We start from the raw sequence: 26,623 nt of genomic DNA on the forward strand, positions 1-26,623 counted from the left end.
AGAGGGCTGTGAAAATATCTACAGACCCCTCGCATCCTGGACATAAACTGTTTCAACTCCTACCTTCAAAACGACGCTATAGAGCACTGCACACCAGAACAACTAGACACAGGAACAGTTTTTTCCCCGAACGCCATCACTCTGCTAAACAAATAATTCCCTCAACACTGTCAAACTATTCACTAAGTCTGCATTACTATTAATCTTCTCATAGTTCCTATCACCCATCTCCTCCCACATATGACTGTATGACTGCAACATTGCTGGTATCCTTATGATTTATATTGACTGTTTCCTAGTGTGATTGATTGCTTATTTGTACCCTATGACTATCATTGTTGTACCTTATGATTCTTGACAAACGTATCTTTTATGTACACTGAGAGAATATGCACCAAGACAAATTCCTTGTGTGTCCAATCACACTTGGCCAAGAAAGAATTCTATTCTATTCTATTCTATTCTATTCTATTCTATTCTATTCTATTCTATTCTATTCTATTCTATTCTAAATTCTAATTCTAATTCTAATTCTAATTCCATTCCATTCCACATCATACCATCGTATGCCTGGATGTGCAACTTTTTTTTTAAAAAAAAAATCAAGACAACAAAGCAACCTTTCTTCTTTATTAAGAAACCCATAGGGCTCACATTTCAATACAAAGTACAATAATTTCAATTATTTTGCTTGCTTTGCACAGGAATTGAAAACGTAACAAAACATGCCCTTTCATTATTGCAAAATCATTGTGCAATACATATATGATTAAGAAGCAAAATGTGTCCTGAGAAGAGAATGCAAAACTTTGCTTATTCAATTTTATACCGAGGCACAGCATGCTTAGGGATATTTTCCCTTTCTTGTTTTAACAATATTAAGGCCACGCTTGACAAGGTAAATCATTACCTTGATTTGTGCTGATCTTCTCCTTTTGATATATGATCTTCGTAATATCAATAGCCAGCTCTTACTAGTATTTTAATCGGCACTTGAAAGCACCAAATAATTATCATGGCTTCAACCTTTTAAGACGTGCATTTTGTACCATTGTATTTATTGCTCTTCAAGATATTAAAAAAAGTTTAAGCAAGGAAACTTGGTTTCCTCTACATTTTGACTTGAAAAGCAAAACAAAAGGCATTTCGTTCCTTTTTAAGAAGGCCTTGGTGACGCCATTAAAGGGTTTGGTTCGGTTTTCCTCTTTTGGACTATCTTTCAAAGATATAAACAGAATTATTGGTTTGGAGAGCAAGAGACAGGATTTGAAATGCATTTTCTTGCGTCCCTTTTAAAAGAATGATTATAAGCCAGCAAGTCAGTTTCCAAAGTTGTTGTGCAACCAAGTTGTGCAACTTCGTTTCTTCATAATGGAAGATGTACCTTGACCTCCTGCAGAAAAGCAAGAGGCTATAATGTCCCTTCAAACCATTTCCCCCCTTTTTGGAAATCCCCATTTTGTTAACCATAGTTCAAAAGTAAGCCTGGAGGATGGTCTTAGGGCTGGCAAAAGTTTATTTAATGGGAAGAGAGAATGGTTTCTAACCAAATTGGTTCTCTTTTCTCAAAAGGCTGCCCTTTAAACAGAACACCCGGCTTCATTTTTACCGGAAAACAAGCTTGTGCTGGTTGACTCCATTGCCTAAACTCAAGCTTGGAGAGTTGAAAATAGGTGGGCTTCAACTCCCAGAATTCCCCAGCTTAAGCTTGCCAAACTTGAGAAACACAGCTCGAGAGTACCTCTCTCCTTTCGGTTCTTCTAATGTAACGGTAAGAGTTGGAAGGGACCTTGGAGGTCATCTAGCCCAACCCCCCGCTCATGTAGGAGACCTGTACTAGGGATTCGACCTGCCGACCTTTCTAATCACTGACTAGGTAGCCACTGAGCCACCTAGTCAGGCAAATGTCATGAAAGATTGGTAAAAAGTTAAAAAAGACACACTTTGCTCAGTCATTATGTACAGGCCAGTATAAGGCGCTTCTATTTAGGATTCAGCTTGCAATCAGGGGTGTCAAAATTTGCAAGAGGACATATGCTGTGCCATCCTCCAAGCCCTGTGCCAACAACGCACCTCTTTGTTTCAACTTGTCACCCTGTCTTTCATCTGGGCACGCGGCATAGAGCAGAGGTCTTCAAACTTAGCAGCTTTAAGGCTTGTGGACTTCAACTCCCAGGATTCTCCAGCCAGCATAGTTGGCTGGAGAATTCTGGGAGTTGAAGTCCACAAGCCTTAAAGCTGCTGAATTTGAAGACCTCTGGAATAGAGGCACATCCAAAAATGTAGGACATATGTGCAACAATAGAGATCGGGGTATAGATACTGTTAGTCCAAACATAAAACTTCTGAAAGACAATAGCAATAACAATCGCAATAGCACTTATATATCGCTTCACACTGCTTTATAGCCCTCGCTAAGCGGTTTACAGAGTCAGCATCCTGCCCCCAACAAATCTCATTTTACCGACCTCGGAAGGATGTAAGGCTGAGTCAACTCTGAGCCTGGTGAGAATCAAACTGCCGAACTGCAGGCAGCTGGCAGAATTAGCCTGCAGTACCGCATTCTAACCACGACTCAAAGACAAAGGTACATAGTGCAGATGGCCAGTGTGGCCTACCAATGAAGAAAATAGAGCATTTTTCACCCTGCCGAGCTATTGGTTTTAGTGCAGGTAGTCCTCGACTTGCAACCGTTCATTTAGTGACCGTTCAAAGTTACAATGGTACTGAAAAGTTTTTTTTCCCACTGACGACCGTTGCAGCACCCCTGTGGTCATGTGTTCAAATTCAGACACTTGGCAACGGACTCACATTTACAATGGTTGCAGTGTCCTGGGGGGGGGGTGTCATGTGATGATCCCCTTTTGGGACCCTTCTGACAAGCAGAGTCAATGGGGAAGCCAGATTCACTTAACAACCGTGTTTCTCACTTAGCAACTACAGCGATTCGCGTAACAACTGCGGGAAGAAAGGTTGTGAAATGGGGCAAAAACTCACTTAACAACTGGTCTTGCTTGGCGACAGAAATTTTGCGGTCGTAAGTCGAGGACCACCGGTTTATGGATGGAAACGCGGGCAATATTTCTGGACGTGAGTTGTAGTGCAAAGGCTATAAAAGGTTACAGTACAGAATTTTCCAGGAATTAAGAAGATTATAAGACTCTACCCTCAGAGCAAAGCACGCTGACCTGAGAAACAAATTAAAGAATAATTGCACCATAATAATTTAATCTTAAATCCACGTATCACAGTACCTGTAATTCATTTCTCATAAAACTTCACAGAAAATTATCTGGTCTGTTAATAATGCTCTCTCTCTATTTGGATTCTGTTAATCCTAAAAAAGGCAAGTTGGCCTCAGTGGAAAATATTTTTGGTCTCAACTCCCATTCCAGGAAGGAGGGAGGGATTTTTATTTTTACAGGATCTTTTTTATCATTCCATGGAATATATTCCTATAGAGTTTCATCATTCATTATGCAAGTTTTTAAAGAGTGCAAAAGCATCCCTCTTATGTTCAGCTTAGCTGATATTAAGTGCCAAAGCAGCTGCCACCTTGCTTGTGTACATTGCTGCCATGCGCTGACAGTCTGCTATGAACTCTGGGAAGGGTTGGATGCTTGCGGGGGAAAGCGAAAATAACTGGTGTATCTCCCCTAGAAGCTGCTTCAAGGTCACCCAACTGGGAGAAGGAGGTAGCTGCATACCAGCCTATGCTTGAACTGACCGTTCTGAAAACATCTTGCTTGAACCTGATTGGTCATGGGGAGAGGGGTGGGTGGGTTGGCGATGGGAGACAGTTAAGGGAGGGAAAAGTTTAATTTAGGGATTTTGCTGTACAGTTCTCAGTTCTGGCTATGCTTGACTGCAATACTTGCAATAAAACTATTACCTATCCCAAAGATCGGAGCCAAGGATTGTTTTTACGTAGAGGTTTAAGTCGTGGCAAGTCTGATACAGCATCTCAAGTTGCTGAAAAAGTCCTGATTTGGAAAGGGGCCAGGACAGCCCAAACTTTCAATCATGCCACGTTGTTGAAGCAGGGGAAAAAAAAAAAAGTCTCAACCATCTGAAGTGCGGAGCAAAGCGACTCTTGAAATCCAGCCTCGGCTCTAAAATTGCAATTTCCAAAGCTGGCAGTGATACCAAGCTTCTGCCTATGCAACCTTGCATAGAGAATTTTTAATATCACTGACTCGGTAAAAATATCACAGTATCGCTCCGTGATTATTAATCTTAGGAATGATATATCCGCGTGGAAAAAAAAAAGAAAGAATAATCTGCGGAGTCAAAAGCTCACATAATCTTGGTAGGGAGTTGAATGTTCCAGGCCAGAAATTCCTGTATCTGGATACAGATGCAAATATTTGTATTCCCAAAGGCAGACCTTCTGTAAGCTGGTTGTTTTACTGCTCTCTGAAATATCTTGAACACTACTAAGAAGAGGCACTACAACCTAAACATATTTTCTTCTCAGATATGGCCCAGAGTCAACATATAGGGGAGAGGGGTGGGATAAAAATTGAATAAATAATAAGTATCTGGCCCAAAAATGTCCAAGCTTCATTGCGTGGGCCAATGACTTCAATAACACATTCTTCCATGCTTCCCTTCTTGTTCAAGATTAGTTTTAGGTCTTCTGGTGCCTGCTCCAATTTTAAATTGCTTTAATGGAAGAAAATAAAAAAAAAGCTTTGCTTCAAGCAGAGGCAGTAGGAAAAAAAAACCCCAAACGAAAGCTTTTGGAATCGCCCTTAATCCACGAGTGAAACCAGCCGATTGTCTTCTACTTCAGTAGGATAGGGGTCAATCTGCACAGAAAAATAGAAGGAGTATTTACTGTTTGGGATTCATGAATTGACATGAGAGTTGTTGAGGAGCTTTTGAGATTGCAATTGAGGGTGTCGGTTACCTCTGAATAGAGAGGAGGCGGTTGAAATCGGAATTCTTGGATGTAGGCGAGCATAGGACAACGCAGCTGTTCGTCACAATCCACCGAAGTCGGATAAACAGTAACATGCCTTGCGTATTCTTCCTCCGATACTATATCAGCATAATTGGGTGGTGCTAGGGAAACAAACACATGTGCATGGACATGTAACTCTTTATCTCCATCAAAGTAAAATCATGCTACAGTAATTTTCTTCTGCACACTAAGCTGTAATTATGACGACTGACGATCCAAAATGCAGCCATGATATAATTTTAGTGTAACATCAGCCCTTAAAGAGTGGCTTGAATTCAAAGAACAGACTAGCCATTCCTGGATGAAAAGACTAACAACGATCAAGAGCGGTTAAAATTACAGGCAGCAAATCTTACTTTAAATCTGTGACTTAAATAAAGTTTGCTACTGATCATTTCTCTCCGTATTTTTTTAAGCAAGGGTACAAATCGAATAACTAAACCTATCATTTATAAATAACACAGGGTGTGTATTTTACACAATTTTTAAAGAACTTGATATTGACGCAAGAACAAGTACTTGAGTCTTTTATCCATCCTTGGATAAAGTTTTACAATAAAAATGTCTACCCCCTTTCTAGAGTATTCCAATCCTTTCCTAAAGAATCTACTTCCCTCCCCAATGGACCAACATGCTAGGGCCAGTTTCACATTAAGCAAGCTTGGAACAAAACTCTATTCAGCTTGCACTTTGTGCAAATTGGTATAGTCACTGAAACAACACTGAGAGCCCACTGATTTCAGAATAAAAAATTGTCAGGTCTGCCATTTGCTGGTATCCTGACATAAAACATGGGAGGGGGGAGAAGGGGGTGGTTGAAGGGGTAATGCCAGGGTGACAGGAACCAGAGGTACCAATCTGGAACAGACTAGCCGATCAGGGACATGAGTTTGAGAATGGAATGTGAAACTCCACCAAAGAGGTGCCAAGCCTTAAAGCTGTTACCAAAACACCTTAATTCAAATTCCATTGGGCACTCATGAACTGATCAAGGGGAGAGGGCCGGGGAAGAGGAGAACAGGCAGACTTTGCTTACGCCATAACCACTTGAGTTTAGTAAAAACAAACCTTTTGCTACAAAATGGAGTTGAGGGTCTTTGTTTCCTAAACGTTCAGGTTGGGACAAGCCTGACCAAGCTGTTATTGTGGGGTTGTGGTGCTCTCTGAGCTTGGTTGTTTTCTTGTAGACGTTTCATGACCCAGCTAGGCAACATCATCAGTGCTGGGAGTGTGCAAACCTTCTAGCACTGATGATGTTACCTAGTTGGGTCATGAAACGTCTGCAAAAAAATCACCCAGCTCAGAGAACATCAAGGATTCCACAGTTCAACCCTGAAATGCAAATCTTCTATTGGTACCATCATCAAATGATTGAACATTAAACAAAAACCAATTTCAATGTACATATTTTTAATAAAATAATTGATTTTATCCAACCTATCATAAAGCATCTCATCCAGTCTCAAAGGAGTGCCAAGAAAACTTGGCCTTGTATTTCAACAATCATCCTTTAAGGTTTTCAGTGAAAAACAGCAATTGATCTAGGCTTCCAAAAAAGCTTTTATAGACAAATTGATTATTTATCAGATTCACTCTCTCCAAGTCAAACACTTCCCTCAGTATACCAGCTTTCTTTTGAAATTTTTTCAAGATCTGTTTTTCCCTTGGAACTAAAAAAAAATTCAGCCCCAAACGATGAGAAAAAATAAAGCCCAGGGGTGCACCTTCTGGATGATCTGGCAGTGACTGAGCCAGCCACCTCATATCCATAGCCAACTGGTTGATAAAACTCGAGTTCCTGCTGGAAAAAGCAGTGCATGGAATTGTGCCAATGACCAAAGGCAGTTCAACCATCAGCTTTTTGGCACCAGGAATATGAACATATACCTGTGATGAGAGAGAAGACATTTTAAACAATTTGCCAGAGGGGAAGCAAGTTTATAATTTTCCAAGCTGCCAATGTCAGGAAATACCCACACAGTAATTTTGGATGAAGCCTAAGAGTTTTGCAAAAAGAATCCCTCTACAAGACATATCCTAGAGCTTTCTGGACTATTTCAGAAGACATTTTTTCACTCACTTCATTTAGTTGCCTTATAACCGTGATGGCAAACCTATGGCATGCGTGCCACAGGGGGCACGCATAGCCATATCAGTGGGCACGCAAGTTCAGCTCCGGCGCATGCTGATTTTCGGGCTTTTTGGGCAGAAGTAGGGAAACAAATTGTTTCCTGCCTTCAGAGGGCCTCGGGGGGGGGGGGGGGGTTGGTGGGGAAGGCCCATTTTTTTCTCTCACCTGGCTCCAGAGCTTCTCTAGGAGTCTGGGGAGGGCAAAAATGGCCTCTCCCCCCCCCCGAGGCCTCCAGAGGCCAGAAACGGGGAGAAGTTGCAAACGGGCAATTTCTGACTTCTGGAGGGCCTCCGGGGGGTGGTGGGGAAGGCTGTTTTCGCCCTCCCCAGACTCCTAGAGAGGCTCTGGAGCCAGGTGAGAGAGAAAAACGAGCCTACCGGGCCATTGTATGCCAGGAGTGGGGGGAGCGGAGGGGGTCATGCACGCATGCGCGGGGGCGGGGCGCATAGAATTATGGTTAGCCATCACTGCCTTATAATATTGAATCTCTTCTGAGTTAAGCTTCTGTTGACTCATGGACATATCTAGACAGCAGTATTAAAGTAGTTGAAACATTCTGGTTTAGTGGTTAAGGCATCAGACTAGAAAACAGGAGACTGTGAGTTAAAGTCCTGCCTTAGACACAAAAGCCATCCCGGTGACTTTGGACCAATCCTTCTCTTTCAGCTCAAACCACCTCACAGGGTTATCGTTGCAGGGAAAATAGGAGGAAAATGTGCTAGAGATGTTTGAATTTATTATTTGTAAATGTGATAAAGGTGAGCTACAATAACCGCTTAAGGGGGGCCGAAAGCCCTACTAAGCAGGTATATACAAAAGTATGAAGGCTATTGCTTAACGCATTGTAAGCCGCCCTGAGTCTCCAGAGAAGGGCGGCATATAAATCGAACCAATAAATAAATAAATAAACAAACAAACCTCCAAGGTCCCTTCCAGCTCAGTCTATTGTATTCTAAACTAATAATGCTTTCTTTGGGAATATTTTTTAAGGTTTAAGGTTTTCAAATGCATCATCAGTCTTGAGGCCCTTCTTGCCCACAAGAGAACTAAGTCCAGCCTTCCTTGAATTCCGTTGACTCTTTTTTTAAAAAAATAATTTTATTGAAGTTTTTTTTTAAAATAAAAAATGAAATTTTTACAATTTTCTTCTTTCCAACATTTTCACATCAGTATTCATTTCTTACATATCCATTTTCTCCCTTTTTTCTATTTACTATCTATACATGTGAGTCTAATATTTATTTATACATATGAAAATATCAATGTACTAAATTACAATCATGCATTCTGTGTCTGTTCCATTTCTATATATTTGTTACTACATTCAAATTTGAATTCCATTGACTCTTATCTACTGCCAATTTGCCTTGACCATTAGTAGTTCAGATTCTTATAGCAACAGGAAATCACGATTTTTCGAAGGTCTATAGCAATAGAATTTAAGATTATTTTACTGACCTTGGAAAGATGGAAGGCTGAGTCAACTTGGTGTCTTGTCAGGATCAAACTCCTGGCAATCGGCAGAACTGGCCTGCAATACTGCATTCTAACCATTGCACCACCATGGCTCCTTGTAGAGAATTTTAGCAAGTATGCCAAAGCTGTCTAGAAGAATCTGAACTACTAATGGTCAAGGCAAATTGGTGGTAGATAAGAGTCAATGGATTTCAAGGAGGGCTGGATCTCTTGTGAGCGTGAAGGGATGTGAGACTAATGATGCCTTTGACCCCTCCCTCAGGCTCAGGCTGGTCATTTCCTACAGTTACAGTTTAGTCTACCACCAGAGGGGCAAGACAAGAAATAATGGGTGGAAGCTTGACAAGAGAGTACTCAACCTAGAAGTAAGAGGAAATTTCCTGTCAGTGAGACCAATTAATCAATGAAACGGCTCTAGAGATTTTGGGTGCTCCATCGCTGGAGGTTTTCAAGAACAGATTGGATACCGTTTGTCTGGAATGGTATAGGGTCTGGAGAGGGTTGGACTAGAAGATCTCCAAGGCCCTTTTCAACAGATTGGTTTTATGTTTCTATAACTTTGTGACAGGGGTAAAATGTAAAATTTGTTACTACCAGTTCTGTGGGCGTGGCTTGGTGGTGGTGGTGGTGGGTAATGTGACTGGGTGGGCGTGGCCAACTTTTTTTTTTTTTAACTTTTCAAAGCATTTTTTCTAATGCTTTGAAAAGCCTCTGCCGATCAGGAAACTCAGTTTAGATCGTCAGAGAGGCATTTTAAAAAATGCCTCTCTGCCGATCATGCAACTCAGCTGGGATCGTCAGAGACTTTTCAAAGCATTTTTTTTACCACCTCTTCGGCCAAGAGGTTGCAGAAAAAAGCCTCTGACTATCCCAGTTGAGCCACACGTTCATCAGAGGTTTTTTTTTAACTTTTAAAAGCATTTTTTCATCGGAAGAGGTTGTAGAAAAAATGCTTTTAAAAGTAAAAAAAAAAAAAAAGCCTCTGATTATCCTGTGGCCCAGCTGGGCATGGTGGGGGAGGAGGCACAGGGATTTTTGCTACCGGTTCTCCGAACCACCCGCCGCCATCGCTACCGGATTGGGTGATCCGGTCCGAACTGGGAGCATTTCACCCCTGCTCTGTGATCTTCTAGTGGTCTCCTACTAAAGTCCCAGTAGGCTCCATTCTTCTTAGTTTCTAAGGCTAGGCAAAATCAGCAAGATTGACTGTCTCTTGTGTTACAATCTATGGATCCCGACTGATTGAACTGAGTGAAAGCCATACTCACAGCCAAGGAATATTCCACTCTTATAATACAGCAGTCAAGGATAGAAGGGGTGACAGGTGGAATTTTCAGAGTTTTGCCATTCCAGGTATCTGTGCTTCCTGAGGCAATGTGGTTTCCTCGCACGTTGGCAACCATTTGACGAAAAGTCTTTGTTTTCCCTCTAACTACGTAAGTCTGTATTTGGAAAATGGCAGCTTTCGGCACAATTAGCCGCGAGGAACAATTTTCGATTTCTGCATAAATTGGTATCACTTCACCTAGAGCCAAAGAAAAGAACCCAGGAACACTGAGTAAGTTATATTGTACCTACACAAGTCACAGCCTCCACCTTTGTAGAACAGTGTTTTCTTAAGTATGCCTTTGAATGTAGTAGTTATTGTCGGTAATATTCAAGCCAGGAAAAAAAAATCTAATTCTGCAATAGGCAACATGAAAAAAAAATGCCATATTTGTAAACTAATCTATTATGATGAAAAAGATTTGCATTTTTAGGACAGCTCCCTCTGGCTATTTTTTTTCCCTCTTGTTTTAGTTCCTCTCTCTAAGCTAACACATTGTAAAATGTAAGTACTCATTATGACAGTGGGCCTTAAGCTCATACTTGTTATGATGGAAATTAAATTGATTTAGTCACACGTATATAGGCTTACTAGATTTCTCTTTCTAAATCTGTTTTTGCTAGGAACGCAGGATTTCTATAAATTCATACAATAACAGCATTCACAGCATATTCCAAAGCCAAACATAATAGCGTGAAGGGAATATACTTACCATTACAAAACCCTTTCCTATCGATTTTGGCACTCAAACAAACTGGACCTGAAGTGAAAAACCAGCACCCAACCATTTTATCTTGAGTTTGTCTTACAGGACTCTGCAAAAAGGGGCAAGAATAAAAATCTGTGAATGCCTGTGGAGGTTCTCCGTCATCCAGCTCATGGTTGTCCCAAAGGTGCTTTTTTTTCAAGAGGCAACTGGACTTTCTGGTTTTTCTTTGAAGATGTTTCGCTTCTCATCCAAGAAGCTTCTTCAGCTCACAGGATTGGTCTTCTTCTTCAGAAGGAGAGCTGAAGAAGCTTCTTGGATGAGAAGCGAAACGTTCTTCAATGAAAAACCAGAAAGTCCAGTGGCCATTCTAATCTCTGGGGGAATGATGTTCCAGAGAGAGGGAGCCACCACGGAGAAGGCCCTTCTTCAGGGTCCCACCAGGTGTACCTCCATAAGGGATGGGACCTGCAACATGCCTTGTCTTGCCTGCTCGCTCTAGTGGTAGATGTGACCGGCAAGAGACAGTTCCTCATGCCAGCCATGTTGTTTCAATTCTCAAATATTCTTAGTGAGCTCCACAATGACTGTACAGGTTAAGTACAACCATTCATTTAGTGACCGTTCAAAGTTACAACATCACCGAAAAAAGTGACTTATGACCGTTTTTCACTTTTTTTAAAAAATTTGATTTATATGCCGCCCTTCTCCGGAGACTCAGGGCGGCTTACAATATGCTAAGCAATAGCCTTCATACTTTTGTATATTTATACAAAGTCAGCTTATTGCCCCCACAAACTGGGTCCTCAATTTACCTACCTTAGAAAAGATGGAAGGCTGAGTCAACCTTGAGCCTGGCGAGATTCGATCTTACTTTAATTGCAGACAGCTGGTGTTAAATTACAGAGCTCTGTCTGTTGAGCTATCCAGGCTCCCTATACAGAGCATTGCATGGTCTCATGATCAAAAGTCAGTCATTTGGCAACTGACTCATATTTATGACGGTTGCTGTGCCTTGAGGTTGCGTGATCCCCTTTTGCGACCTTATGATAAGCAAAGTCAATGGGGAAGCCAGATTCACTTAACAACCTTGTTAAATGAACAGCTGTTTTTTCAAAAAAATTGTGGCAAGAAAGTTGGTAAAGTGGGACAAAACGAACGATTCTCTCACTTAGTAAACAGAAATTTTGGGCTCAATTGTGGTCGTAAGTCGAGGACTACCTGTATTGCAGAGTGGAGTTTTTAATTTTTGGAAGTAATATTTTTGGGAAAGATACATGGTCCTCTCCACCCTTCCCAGTTGCAGTCTGCATGAAGAACACAAATTCACACCCACACATACACATCCCTGAAGCACTTACTAGCTCATTGTCCTCTGACGCAGCCATCAGATACCTCAGCTTGGCAATCAATATTGGTTATTAGGATCACTAAAATGACATTATGGCAAAGGACTGTGGAATATTAAATGCATCTTTTCTGGAGTGCATGAAAGGAACTCATTGTGACTCTGCAGATTTGGGATTCTGATTTTCGGAGGGTTAAGAAATGAGGACACAGGAAAAAGATCTCCTGCTTTGGGCATGGGGTTGGACGAGAACAGGGGTGTCGAACTCAAGGCCTGGGGGCCGGATCTGGCCCATGGGGTGCTTAGATCTGGCCCATGGGGCCACCCTGAAAACAGATCTGGCCCATGGTGCCTCTGCCAGCAAAAATGGAGTTTTTGCTGGCAGCGGGTTGCAGAAAGCTGTTACAGCCGAAAATGGAGCTCGCGAGGTTTGCAAGCTGCCCTCCCGAGCTCCATTTTTGCTGGCAGAGGGTTGCAGGAGTCTGTCACAGCTGAAAACAGAGCGCTCGGGTCACCACAGGTGCCCTAGACACGAGTGACATTGAGCTGCCCCCCCCCGGTCCCCCCAAGGTCAAACACAACCCTGATGCAGCCCTCAATGAAATCGAGTTTGACACCCCTGGAATAGAAGATCTCCCAGGTCCCTTCCTGAAAAGACATACCCTACTCCTTTCTCTATAGTAGAAATGCACTCTGCTTTCCTAAGGAGTGGGGGTGGGTTGCTCCCGGTTCTATAAAACCGGTAGTAAAATCGGCGGGAGGCTCCGCCCACCCGCCTGGATGTCATAAATGATGATCTGCGCATGCGCAGAAGCTTCTACGAATGCACGCAGCCCTGTTGCGAACTGGTAGTAAAGGTAAGTAGAAGCCACCCCTGCTAAGGAGCATGTGGTTTTTACAGCTTATGAGTCCTGTTTTCCATTTAAATGGAAACAAAGGTTACCCTATGGAAAAATGCTACTTTTCTTTAACAATAGAGTGGAAATGAAAACACAGGAAGTTTATTTATTTATTTTTAAGGTTACTCTTCTGCTTTCTTTCTCGGTGGCTTGAGATTGCTGGAAAGTTTCCAAGGTAACTCAGAGACTTTCTCTGCTACTATCATTGGTTTTTCTAGTTGCAAACAAATATTTTGAAAGGGAAGTCCTTTTCTTTTCTTTTTTTTTTGCAAGAGCTCTGCAATTCTTTGCTACCGGATAGGCGTAGTTATCTTTTCATAATATTAGCTCACTGTGCTTGGCTTTTCCTTCAAATGAGGTGTGAAACTGTCACAGAGACAAGCCAATTGCCAGCATCCTAATTCTGATCACGTGACTGTGGGGATGCTGCAACTGAGCGGGCTCTCGGGGTTATTTCTGTGACTATACTTGTCGCAGATGGGTCCTTGACTTACAACCACAATTGAGCCCAAAATTTCTGTTGCTAAAGCAAGACTGTTGTTAAGTGAGCTTTGCTCCATTTTACGATCTTTTTCCCCCACAGTTGCTTAGGGAATCACTGCAGCAGTTGTTAAGATAGTAACAAGGTCGTTAAGCGAATCTGGCTTTTCCACTGACATTGTCAGGTGGTCGCAAAAGGGGATCATATGACCCTGGGACAATGCCACCGTCACAAGTCAGCTGAATTTTGATCATGTGACCATAGGGATGCTGGAACGGTCATAAGTGTGAAAATTGGTCATGGGTAACTTTTTTTTCAGTGCCTTTGGGACTTCAAACAGTCACTAAATGAACGGTTGTAAGTCGAGGACTACCTATATGAAAGATAAATAACTACAGGTGGTCCTCGACTTACGACCACAATTGAGCCCAAAATTAATGTTGTTAAATGAGAAATTTGCTAAGTGACTTTTGTCCCATTTTACAATCTTTTTTACCATACTTGTTAAGTGAATCACTGCAGTGGTTAAGTTGGTAAGCTGGTTAAGTGAATCTGATTTCCCCCATTGACTTTGCTTGTCAGAAGGTCGCAAAAGCGGATCACGTGACCAAGGGACACTGCACACATCATAAATATGAGCCAGTTGCCAAGCACCTGAATTCTGATCAGGTGACAATGGTCGTAAGTGTGAAAAACAGCCATAAGTCACTTTTTTTCCGTGCCGTTATAATGAACTGTTGTAAATTGAAGACTACCTGTAATTATAATTATTATTCCCCAGCTAACTATTCCTGAAGAGGGTTTGAACTTTGCCCTGCAAATGTCATTACTGTGAGAAAACGAACTCCATGCCAATCTGGGCTGCTGCTATTCAAAACCCTTCCTGAAGCATCTTCTGGCAGGACAGCTGTGATGTGATCAACGGCATTTAAAAAGAAAGAGAAGAAGCCAAAACTCTTTGCAATTCGCACCCCTGGGGCTATCTATTTATAGAGGAAAACCTAGAAGGGAGCTCACTGGAAAGGCAGCGGAGGAACAGTCCAAAATAAGGAGAGATTTTCTGACTGGGAGAACCATCAACCAAATGGAACAGAAGCTGCCTTCAGAAGTTGTGGGAGCTTCATCCCTGGAGGCTTTCAAGAAGAAACTGAACTGCCATCAGTCAGAAATGGTGTAGAGTCTCCTTGCGTGGAGGGTTGGACTAGATGACCTACAAGGTCCCTTCCAACTCTGCTATTGTGTTATGTTGAGACTTTGGGAAGAGTGCAAAGAAGAGCACAAAGAGCTAAAACATATAAAGAACGGTTGCAGGAACTGGGCATGGCTAGTCTAGTGGCAACACATGATAGCAGTCTTCCAGTATCTGAGGGGCTGCCAGAGAGAGGAGGGGGTCAAGCTATTTTCCAAGGGACTTCAAGGCCAGGCAAGGAATAATGGATGGAAACTGAACAAAGAGAGACTCAACCTGGAAATAAGGAGAAATTTTCTGACAGTGAGAACAATCAACCCATGGAACAGAAGTTGCCTTCAGAAGTTGTGGGAGCTTCATCACTGGAGGCTTTCAAGAAGAGACTTGACTGCCATCTGTCAGAAATGGTGTAGGGTCTCCTGCTTGGGCAGGGGGTTGGACTAGATGACCTACAAGGTCCCTTCAAACTCTGTTAATCTAATGTAATCTAATCACGGGCCAGGCTGCAGCTGGGGACAAAGGAGTGTGTGAAGGGGCTATAGATGACCAGGCTGAGTGACTCCGCTATGGTTCAATAGGCTGTGTGGATGGTCTGCAAAGTGCATTATATCGGATTGTATGATAAAGTCATTTTTTCCTGCCTTGTCATTTACTCTAAATGAACTGTTGTAAGTCAAGGAGTAGCTGTACTCCTTTGAATTGGTGGTGCGGTGGACTAAACTACTGTTAAAATAGTACTTAGCTGCCAGCTGCCTGCAATTACTGTGAGTTCAATTCTCACCAGGCTCAAGGTTGACCCAGCCTTCCATCCTTCCGAGGTAGGTAAAATGAGGACCCGGTTTGTGGGGGCAATAAGCTGACTTTGTATAAACTAGAACACCACTTTGGGAGGGGGGGGGAAAGCCCTACTAAGCAGGTATATACAAAAGTATGAAGGCTATTGCTTAACGCATTGTAAGCCGCCCTGAGTCTCCAGAAAAGGGCGGCATATAAATCAAACCAATAAATAAATAAATAAATAAATAAATAAATAAATAAATAAATAAATCAAACCAATAAATAAATAAATAAATAAATAAATCAATCAATCAATCAATCAATCAATCAATCAATCAATCAATCAATCTGCCTGAACCTCCCGATTTCCCCGGGGCTTGACGTGGGCTGCTCTTACCAAGAGAAGAGGAGAATTGACATCAATGTGGCTGATCACTTGGAACTCCCTCGACACCGTCTGATGGGGGCCGCTGGCGCTTTCCAGGGTTACGTTCACGAAGTACTGAATGCTGCCGTATTTCCCTGCGAAAGAGGTCGCCAAGGGGCTGAACACGAGACAAAGAAATGGCAAGTTTAGCACATTTTTCTTGGCGGAGCCCGACTTGTCCTAGGCAACTGTTTACGACTTTTTCCTGCTCAGATGCCAACACCACAAGGGAGCTTGTGAGATCCCTTGTGGTTGTTGGCAGGCATGTTTACGAGATGCTCAGGGGTCATGAGAGATTGCCGTGGTGCATTCCACATGACGATGCGTGAACAAATTATGCTGAACAGAATTCAAGATGCTGGCACGTTATGATGGCTCGGGAGGCTGTTTAATTTGACCCCTTACTTGTGGTCAGATAAAGTGTGAAGCCCCAAAAGGCGGCTGCTCTGTGTAGTTGCTCCAGGAAGGCTTAACAAAGTTATTTTGAACTCTTAATGCATATCGAACATCAAGTAAAATGCATGTTACTGCGACACTATCATAGTTTATTTTTTTTTTTTATAACTGGCAACAAATACTAAAACATCTGATACACAGAAAACTTTCTGGTGTATCTGTCTATGGAGATTCTCGGTCATCCAGGTCATGGTTGTCCCAAAGGTGCTTTTTCAAGAGGCAACTGGACTTTGTTGTTTTTTCTTTGAAAATATTTCGTTTCTTATCCAAGAAACTTCTTCAGCTCTGACTTGATGGTGAGGAAATATAGACTTTCTGGTGTGTATTTCCACCTATTTAAATCTCTATTTGATTCATCAAACAATCAACCTTAGCGAAGAGCAGAAGTAAAAAAAATAAACGCTACTGCTAGCAGCAAATTTGGTCTGCTTGAGTTGTTCTCCTAATAACATTTTCCTTCTTTTTCCAGCAAGGTTTCTCAATCAGCCTAGTCCATGCAAATGGTATTCAAGTTTATTTAAAGCTACAGCTATTCATAGAATTGGGACTTAAGGATTTTGTCTTTATTCAAACTGCCGAATGTACCTTTGCTAAATCCGCATTTGTGCTGCAACACAGTTTAATTGTATTCTATAATGCCTCTTCCACATGAAGAGTGGATTAGATTAAATTAAATTAAATTGTGCACTCCTCGCTTCTTGCTGTCATTATCAAGGATAAAGTTACTACAGTCGTAAAGTCCAACTTTTTGCATTTAAGGATTTACCAGGTACTCACCGTTAGCTTTTTTTTAAAAAAGCCTTTTTAATACAAGGCAAATCAAAATTAAAAATCAGGATCATGCCAACAGAGAGTACTGTCTAATCCACTTTGTATACTGTTGGTACAATGTTTACAGAGATTCTGTGAGAACATTTACAGTGAAAACCAACATTTCAGTTTAAGTGGCGTCACTTACTGGAGAGGGAGTTGAAAACTGAAAGGGAATTCGTATTTCCCAGCTTCTAAAAGGATGAAGCCTTCATCACCTATAGACGAAAAAAAAAAAAAATTTAAAATCATGCTTATTAATCATAGTCATGATTAAAAGCCCTCAAAGAGTGAAATCAGTAATAAATCTATGGGGTTATTAAATAAAATTTTATTTGCTTCTGCTGATAGGCAACAATTATGACAGAACTAAAATTAACTTTGGACAACTTTTTAATGAAAAGGAGGACTAGAAGTGACATGATAGCAGTGTTCCAATATCTAAGGGGCTGCCCCAAAGAAGAGGGGGTCAAGCTGTTCTCCAAAGCACCAGAAGGCAGGACAAGAAGCCACGGATGGAAACTAATCAAAGAGAGAAGTAACCTAGAACTAAGGAGAAACTTCCTAACAGTGAGAACAATTAACAAGTGGAACAGCTTGCTTCCAGAAATTGTGGGTACATTTATTATTATTATTATTTATTGAATTTATTGAATTTGCTTAACGTCCACCACAAAGAATGGTTGCAAAAGTGGATCGGTCATGTGAGTGATCTGTTTTCTGACTGTCACAATCTATGACCGTAATGGGCAGGATCCATTATGATTTGTAAGTCAAGGACTACCTGTACTTTCCTATTCAGCGATTCTATTTTAGTTGCGTTAAACCTTGGTTTCTTACTGTTATTTGAACAAACTGAGGTGACATTTCTGACATCCAGCTGAACCATGCTGTGGGCAGAGGCAGGCTGGGTTGTAAGGTCTCTTACTTTTCTTTATACTTTATTTGGTCAAGTGTGATTAGACACATTTGTTTTTGGCAGTTGTTTGCTCTCCAAGCTTGTTTCAATTTAATTTCTGAATGTTTTGTTACCAGACTAGGTAACATCATCAATCTTGTCCTATTCTCTTATAAATGTCTTATAAATGTCTTATAAATGTCTTATAAATGTCTTGTGTGCCAGTGTGGTCGTGCAATTGTTTGTTCGTTTGGAGCTTTCTTTAAATTCTGAGCAGCTGATTGTTTCTCTGGTTGATTGACACATTTGTCTCTGGTGCAGAAGCTCTCTGTGTACATCAAAGCAACAGAATAATGATACTTAGTAACTGCAGTACTTTGCTTAACAACTGTGGCAAGCAAGGTCATAAAATGGGGCAAAACTCATTTAACAACTGTCTTGCATTGCAATGGGAATTTTGGGCTCCGTTGTGGTCGTAAGCTGAGGACTACCTATACTGCTTTTATTCCTTGCAAGATCCTCAAAAGACACGGCCACTGGAGCGAGAGAAAGCAGAGTGAAAAGGGACTGCGGGAAATTGTGCACAGTCAGTGAGAAGGGCTAAACCATTTTATAGACCTTTTCCTATCTGGCGAAGGCAGGAAACCCTTCAGAGATCCTTCAGAAACTGCTGAGCCCCACAAATTGGGACAGGTTGTGCTGAGGAACACAACGTTCTGCTGTAGTTCTGCAACATCTGGAAGAGCACAGCTTCTTCAAGCCAGACAATGTAAGCAAACATTTCAGAACTCAATTAACATTACAGAAAGTTCTCCCATGCTTAGCATGGGAGGTTTGCATTTTCTATTCTCGACACCAAATTGCGCAGGTGAAGAGATGAGCTACTGAATCTTGTATGGAAGAGAGACAGGCAGAAGCAGAGCTATGCGTGTTTGCCTTTGTGTTTTGTCTTTTCAAAAGGGAAAAACATTTGTGATGTCACTTTATGCAGAGAGAGTTTTAAACAAAGCAATGAACTTGACTGAAGTTAAACTGGATAACATGAATGACAGGGAACTAATTAGATTTTAAAGTTGTAAGCTACCCCAAGGGCAGCTCATGCCTTACAAGGGTATCTATGAATGGAAGCACTCCAGTGACTTGCACAACTGCAATGACTTCCTGCCAATGTAAAGTAGCCCAATAGTTGAAAATCTTTGCCTAAAAAAAGTCAAGTACAAGCCAGGAATCCTGGCTTGTCTGAGAAATTTTCTTCTTTTGAAGGTTTGTTTTCCAACCCGTTCAAAGGGAAGGTCAAGGCAAGCCAAAGGGGTCTTCACTCACATTACAGGTAGTCCTTGACTTACAACAGTTCATTTAATGACTGCATAAAGGTACAATGGTACCAAAAAAAGTGACTTATGACCATTTTTCACACTTACAGCTGTTGCAGATCCCCATGGTCACGTGATCAAGATTCAGCCGCTTGGCAAATTGATTCATATTTATGACGGTTGTAGTCATCCCAGGGTCATGTGATCACCTTTTCTGACCCCCTGACAAGCAAAGTCAGTGAGAAGGCTAGATTCACTTCACAACCATGTCACTGACAACTGCACTGATTCACTTAACAGGTGTGGCAAGAAAGGTTGTACAATGAGGCAAAATTTACTTAAATGTCTCACTTAGCAACATAAATTTTGGGTTCCATTGTGGTCGTAAGTCAAGGACTACCTGTATTGCGCATTAATCAACCTTTATTCATGCATTAAAGTGCAAATAAGGGGGCTCCATCTGATGAAGGCAATATTAAAAGAATTTCATTCCTCCTGTGTAGAGAAAAGTCTACAGAAGGGAGGGAGCAAGGGAGCAAGGAGGGAAATGGGCACCATGTGCCAAATCTTGTGCTTTGCTTGAAGTACATTGCCATCGATTTGCTTGAAGGCACATTGCCATCGATTTGCTATGCTGTTTTAAAAAAACGGGCTGAAACTGGTTTTTGGATAGCTACCTGGCATGGAATGAAAAGCCAACTTCATGCAATATAATACCTTCTTTTTAAATGGATAACTTGTACTATTTTTAATTCCATTTTCTTCAGAGAGAAAAAAAAAACGCTTCTATTTTCTTCTATTTTCTAGGCCTAGGCAGGGAGATTCCAAATCTCTTGCAGTCACTTGACAGCAACTTCTAATGAAGGCAAGGATACGTTAAATATGCTACAACTGCTGGGGATGCAGATGGGCCCAGTTTCACCCGATTATAGCTGCCAGTGAGAACACAACCTTAAAATAGAAGCTGCTCAGAATCAAAGCCTCTGGAGAACTCTGCTTGCTCTCTTCCCAGATAGATGCCAGGAAATCCTGGAAAATTCTATTAGGGAGTCATATTAAAATGTGAAATAAAAGTCAGCAAAACTCCATAGGACCCTAAAAGACCAATGAAGTTATTTTGGCAAAGAAAACCCAAGATGCTAAAGCTTCTAGTGCTTGTAACAGTTGTGTAGGAGACTTAACCTCTACAGGCCCTTCTTTGGCACCCACTGGAATGACTTATGGATGGGAGGTAACTTCATTCGTTATAGCAATAAAATAAGAAGGAATAAGATAAAATAAGACTTGTAGCTACATACACACCTCTGCCTAGTTTACCAAGAAAATTAGGTAGAGATGTGTATGTAGTTACCAGGGATCAGACTCAACTCATGAGAATCATTGCGGATAGTCCTCGACTTACAACAGTTCATTTAGTGACCAAAGTTACAACAGCATTGAAAAAAGTGATTTATGACCATTTTTTTACACTTTTACACTTACAGCCATTGCAGCATTCCCATAATCCCATTGCAGCATTCCCATGATCAAAATTCAGATGCTTGGCAACTGACCCGCATTTATGACCATTGCAGTGTCTCCAGAATGATATGAGAATCTTTTGTGACCTTCTGACAAGCAAAGCCAATGGGGAAGCCAGATTCACTTAGTAACCATGATACTAACTTATCAACTGCAGCGATTCATTTAACAAATCTGGCAAGAAAGGTTGTAAAATGGGGCAAAACTCACTTAACAAATAAACGTTGGGCTCAATTGTGGTCGTAAGTCGAGGACTACCTTTTTTTTTTCCCCTAATTCCAACAACTATTCCTCCAATTCAGTTGGCATCAACGTTTTCAATTCCTTGGCACATGCCTTTCTCCCTTGTACCAGGGATCCTCTCATCAATCTCAAGCATTTTCTACTACAATCTGGAATTACAGAGGATCTATCAACGATAACAGCAAACAACCACGGGGATACATTCCTTCCTTTCAAATCTTCCTAGTAAGTAATTTTTATTACAGTCCCAGACCAGCATTACAAATAAAAAGCATTAGAACATAGATTAACAAATTGGAAGGAACTTTGGAGGTCCTCTAGTCCAACTCCTGCTGAAGCAGGAGACCCTACACCATTTCAGACAAATGTGCAGTTTCTTCTTAAAAGCCTCCAGTGATGGAGCACTCACAACTTTTGAAAGCAAGCCATTTCACTGGTTGATTGTTCTCAATGTTAGGACATTTCCCCTTAGTTTAAGTTGCTTCTCTCTCTGATTGTTTCTTGTCTTTCCTTCTTGGGCTTTAGAAAATAGGTTGACCCCCTCTTCTTTGTGGCAGCCCCTCAAATATCGGAACGCTGCTATCGTGTCACCCTAGTCCTTCTTTTCACTAGACTAGACATACCCAATTCCTGCAACTGTTCTTTGAATCTTTTAGCCTCCAATCATCTTTGTTGCTCTTTTCTGCACTCTTTCCAAAGTCTCAACATCTTTTTTGTAATGTGGATGCAGTGTTCCAAGTGCGGTTTTACTAAGACTTTATAAGTACTAATACTTCATGTGATAATAATCATAAAAAAGACAAGATAATGTATTGCAATTAGTGATGGATTTTCCTTGTCAAAATCTGCCTAATTTTGCAGACAGTACAACGAAATTGGGTACATTCAAAGAGATCTCTCCAATCTTCCTAGCGTGTCTCTGAGTATTGTCCTCTGAAAGGACCCCATTGACTTGGCATAATTCAGAAGGAAATGACAGACTCATGCTCTTCAATTAAATCTTGGCTTCAGCCAGTTTCCCATGGAACTAAATGAGCTGCTCTTCCCCATTTTAAGAACTACAGATTCCACTTCTTGAATAACAGCAGCATGTATGCATATGTGAATGACTCTTCATTTCCTTCCTGGCTCAGCTGCCAGCACCTTTATTTTGGAGAGCCGCTGAGAATTAAAAAAGGCAGTGGATGATAGTTTCTCTGATGCTACATAAGATGGTGCTTTAGAATGCTGCGATTATTGTTATTTTGGAAGCTTTTTGACAGAAAGACAGCCACCATTTCTGCTTGTTTCTCTCCCACCCCGGCTCCACCCAAGCTATTCCTCTACCCCAGCGGGACCCTATCCTTTCTCTTATCCTCCTCCACTTCACGTCTGATTAACTGAGTCTGCACGTCATGAACCCATTCCCATTTTATTTATTCATCCCATACCCATTCTATTCTATTACCAACTGGCTTTATCTTAGCTGGCTGATCTTTAAATGGCTTTTGCATTATTTAACCAGAGGAGGTATGATTCAGCGTGCGCACTACGAAAGCAGGATCCCAATTGTTCCAGAGAGCCAACAACTTGTTTACAGAGTGGCAGGGCAGTTAAAATAAATTTTTAAAAAATGAAAACGCTATAAACAGTCGTTCTGGGGCTTTTCCCCAGCCTCGATTAGACAGGCTCCAGCCTCATCAACCTGAGTTTTCCCCTCTAGATTATCAATCCTCGCAGGGAGATTTATTGCTTTCTTCTGTTCCTATAAATAAGCCTGGCGAGCTGGAAGAACGGAATGTTTTCCGTTTTGATCTTCTTTTTGGGACACGGCTGCGCTCAGAAATGGCCTATGTATTTCCACGTATAAATACAAAAAAAATTACATAAATGTAAAATGCAACAGGCCGTAAATGGAAAATACATAATCAGAATCGATACCGATAACTGAACGCTATAAAAGTGGAAATGTGATTTTAAAACTAAAAAAAGTTGAAGATTATTAAAAAAAAAGAAGAAAAAAGAAGAAGAAAAATGGCCTTCGAGAGCCTCTCTAATGGCCATCCATGGCCCTTCCTCCTGGTAGTACATGCATGCGCACTTAGAAACAGCTTTCCTTCTCCCCCCCACTGAATTCACCCTCCATCATCCACAGCCCAGAGGACCATGGGAACTGTAGTCAGGCGCAGCCCCCTGAGACTGCTGGAAAAAAAGATGGGAGGCGAGTAGAAACGAGTAACCCCTTATGCCAAACCCTCCATACCAGCCCAATACTAGGAGAGATCAGCTTGTCATCCTGCAGTCTCCTGGGGACTGCAAGGCCCATCATCCCCCGAACAAGGGCAGAGAGTCAGCAGGGGGGTAGGCAGATGCAGGCGAAATCAACGAAGGAATAATGACTGCGGGACCCAGCCAAACCCTTTCCCCTCCCCTCCCCGCTCCACCCCAGCTCCATCGTAGTACGGCCGGCTGGGGATGATGGGATTTTTGGTCTCTGGGGCGAAAAAAAAAAAAAAGCCGCTTTCGGGTGAGGGGAAAAAAAGGAGCTGCGGGAGGAGAACTAAGGAGAGGAGTTCGACCCGCCCGCCCGACTCAGGAAGTGGGGCGGCCGCGGACGATGGGGCGTGTAGTCCTGCGCCGGCGGGGCGGCCGCGGACGATGGGGAGTGGAGTCCCGCCTCTCCGACTTGGGGAGGACGGGGCAGACGGGACTTTTGCCGAGAGGCTCCTTGATGAAGCGCCAGTGCCACACGCCGCGGCCGGGGATGATGGGGGCGGTAGTCCTCACCCGCCGCGCCTCCCTCCCTCGGCTCACCTGCCAGCAGCAGCTCCCGCCGGGCTTCCAGGTAAGGCACCTCCGCTTCCAGACGGGTCCCGGTCGCCTGAGGAGGAGGAGGAGGAGGCGGCGGCTGCATCGGCGGCGCTTCGGTCCAAGCCGCCCGGGCTCCCCCGCAGGCCTCGAGGCGGAGAGCGCGGAGCCTCAACGGCGCCGCCACCTCCAGCGACACCTGCCCGGAGACTTCCTGCCCGCCTCGGTAGCCCTGAGCGCCGCCGGATGCCTCGCTCAGCGCCACCGACAGCGCCTTCACCGGCGGCAGCGGCAGCAGCGGCCACCCGCGGCCCGCCATGGCCGCCGCCTCAGACGGACTCGCCGCCTCAGCCGCCACCGCCGCCGCCGATGCGCAGGCGCCCCGCCTCTGCCCCCCACCCCGCCCACCCCCGCGAAAGAGCGGCCGGCCCAGCCAACCCCCGGACGGGGCCGTGGCGCGTGAGCCGCGCCGCCATTGGCCGCCCGCGCGACAGGTCGGGCCGCCGGAGCCAATGGGAGGCGGGCGCGAGCCATGTGCACGGGCTGGTAAACAGGGTGGGATGGAGGGGGCGGGGCCTAAGGACTGAGTGGGTGGGTGGGTAGGTGGGGGTAAAAGAGAGTCTAGCGGCCGCTTGGGAGGAGCTTCCCCAACCGGGCGCCCTCCGGGAGTTCAGTGCTGGGCCACAGAGCGAGCTACGGAATGGAATGGAATGGAATGGAATAGAATAGAATAGAATAGAATAGAATAGAATAGAATAGAATAGAATAGAATAGAATGGAATGGAAGGGAAGGGAAGGGAAGGGAAGGGAAGGGAAGGGAATAATGGAATGAAGAAGAGAATAGAGAATAGAGAAATGAGTAAACTATGGAATGGAATGGAATGGAATAATGGAATGAAGAATAGAATAGATTAGAAGAGAAGAGAAGAGAAGAGAAGAGAAGAGAAGAGAAGAAGAGAATAATGGAATGAAGAAGAGAATAGAGAATAGAGAAATGAGTAAACTATGGAATGGAATGGAATGGAATAATGGAATGAAAAATAGAATAGATTAGAAGAGAAGAGAAGAGAAGAGAAGAGAAGAGAAGAAGAGAATAATGGAATGAAGAAGAGAATAGAGTAAAATATGGAATGGAATGGAATAGAATAGAATAGAATAGAATAGAATAGAATAGAATAGAATAGAATGAGGGAATGAAGAAGAGAAGAGAAGAAAGAATAGAGTAAAATAGAATAGAGAGAATAGAGTAAAATAGAATAGAATTGCCCCCAGTTGTGGGGGCAATAGGCTGACTTTGTATAAATATACAAAATTATGAAGGTATTGCTTAGCGCATTGTAAGCAGCCCTGAGTCTCCGGAGAAGGGCGGCATATAAATCAATTTTTTTTAAAAAATGGAATGGAACGGAACAGAACAGAACAGAATTCTTTATTGGCCAAGTGTGATTGGACACACAAGGAATTTGTCTTTGGCGTATATGCTCTCAGTGTATATAAGGAGAATTCTTCAAGAATAAAAAGATACAACACTTAAGTGGTCAAGGTTACCAATAAACTAATAAGCTACATTCCCCTCTTCTAGCACTCGTTTGGGTATACAGTTTAACAGAGTTGGAGAGGACCTTTTAGGTCATCTAGTCTAACCCATCCCCCCCCCAAGCAGGAGACCCTGATGAAACGTCTGCAAGAAAAGAATCAAGGTCAGGGAGCACTAAGGACTGCACACCAAAAGTTCCCTTATTTGATAGCGTGGGAAGAAATATCCATCTGGTTCAGTCAGTTCCAAGCCGGGAGAAAGGCACCGGAGACAAAATGAAGGCTGATTGGAAAGAGAGTCCATTTATTGATGAATAGGACCACATGGGTTTATTTATTTATTAGTTTGTCAAACATGTATAAGGTAAAGATATAAATATAAACATGATTATGAATACAGGAAATGGATACGAATAAAAGGGAACATTAGGACAGGGATGGTAGAAACGTTGGTGCTCTTATGCAAGCCCCTTACAGACCTCTTAGGAATGGGGTGAGGTAGACAGTCTAAGGTTAAAGTTTTGGGGGTTTGGGGAAGAAACTACAGAGTCAGGTAGTGCATTCCAGGCATCGACCACTCTGTTACTGAAGTCGTATTTTCTGCAATCGAGTTTGGATCAGTTTACCATGAGTTTGTATCTATTGTGTGCTCTTGTATTGTTGTGGTTGAAGTTGAAGTAGTCATTGACAGGTAGGACATTGTAGCAGATAATTTTATTTATTTATTTATTTATTGGTTCGATTTATATGCCGCCCTTCTCTGGAGACTTCAGGGCGGCTTACAATGCGTTAAGCCTTCATACTTTTGTATATACCTGCTTAGTAGGGCTTTCGCCCCCCCCAGCGGTGTTCTTTTTTTTTAATACAAAATCAGCTTATTGCCCCCACAATTCGGGTCCTCATTTTATCTACCTCGAAAGGATGGAAGGCTGAGTCAACCTTGAGCCTGGTGAGATTTGAACTTGCAGTAATTGCAGGCAACCAGTGCTATTTAACAGCACTTTAGTCTGCTGCGCCACCAAGGCTCTTTTGTGTACTATGCTTAGGTCTGACCGAAGGCAGCGTAGTTCTAAGTTGTCTAAGCCCAAAATTTCAAGCCTGGTGACATAAGGGATTCTGTTGTGAGCAGAGGAGTGGAGGACTCTTCTCGTGAAATACCTCTGGACTCGCTCAATTTTATTAATGTCCGATATGCAATGCGGGCTCCAGACAAATGAGCTGTATTCGAGAATTGGTCTAGCAAAGATTTTGTATGCCCTAGTTTGCTGTACAACATTACCAGAGAAGAAGCTTCGCAAGATTAGGTTAACAACTCTTAATGCCTTTTTGGCA

General features: G+C 42.6%; 1 protein-coding gene across 1 annotated transcript; it reads right to left on the reverse strand.

Moving 5' to 3' along the window:
• Positions 1–616: 616 nt before the first annotated feature.
• ARRDC4 (arrestin domain containing 4) lies at positions 617–24,074 on the reverse strand. The gene is made up of 8 exons (XM_070953512.1): positions 23,762–24,074; positions 17,142–17,211; positions 15,698–15,845; positions 10,613–10,715; positions 9,842–10,098; positions 6,691–6,853; positions 4,913–5,067; positions 617–4,811 (listed from the first exon to the last, which is right to left on the reverse strand). Exons 1-8 carry the CDS (start codon positions 24,072–24,074, stop codon positions 4,755–4,757), a joined length of 1,266 nt encoding a protein of 421 aa, XP_070809613.1. The 3' UTR covers positions 617–4,754.
• Positions 24,075–26,623: the final 2,549 nt, after the last annotated feature.

Source organism: Pituophis catenifer, unplaced genomic scaffold (genome assembly GCF_029215685.1).
Source record: "Pituophis catenifer annectens isolate HBS135680 unplaced genomic scaffold, rPitCat1.0.hap2 SCAF_14, whole genome shotgun sequence".
NCBI classification, from domain to species: domain Eukaryota; kingdom Metazoa; phylum Chordata; class Lepidosauria; order Squamata; family Colubridae; genus Pituophis; species Pituophis catenifer.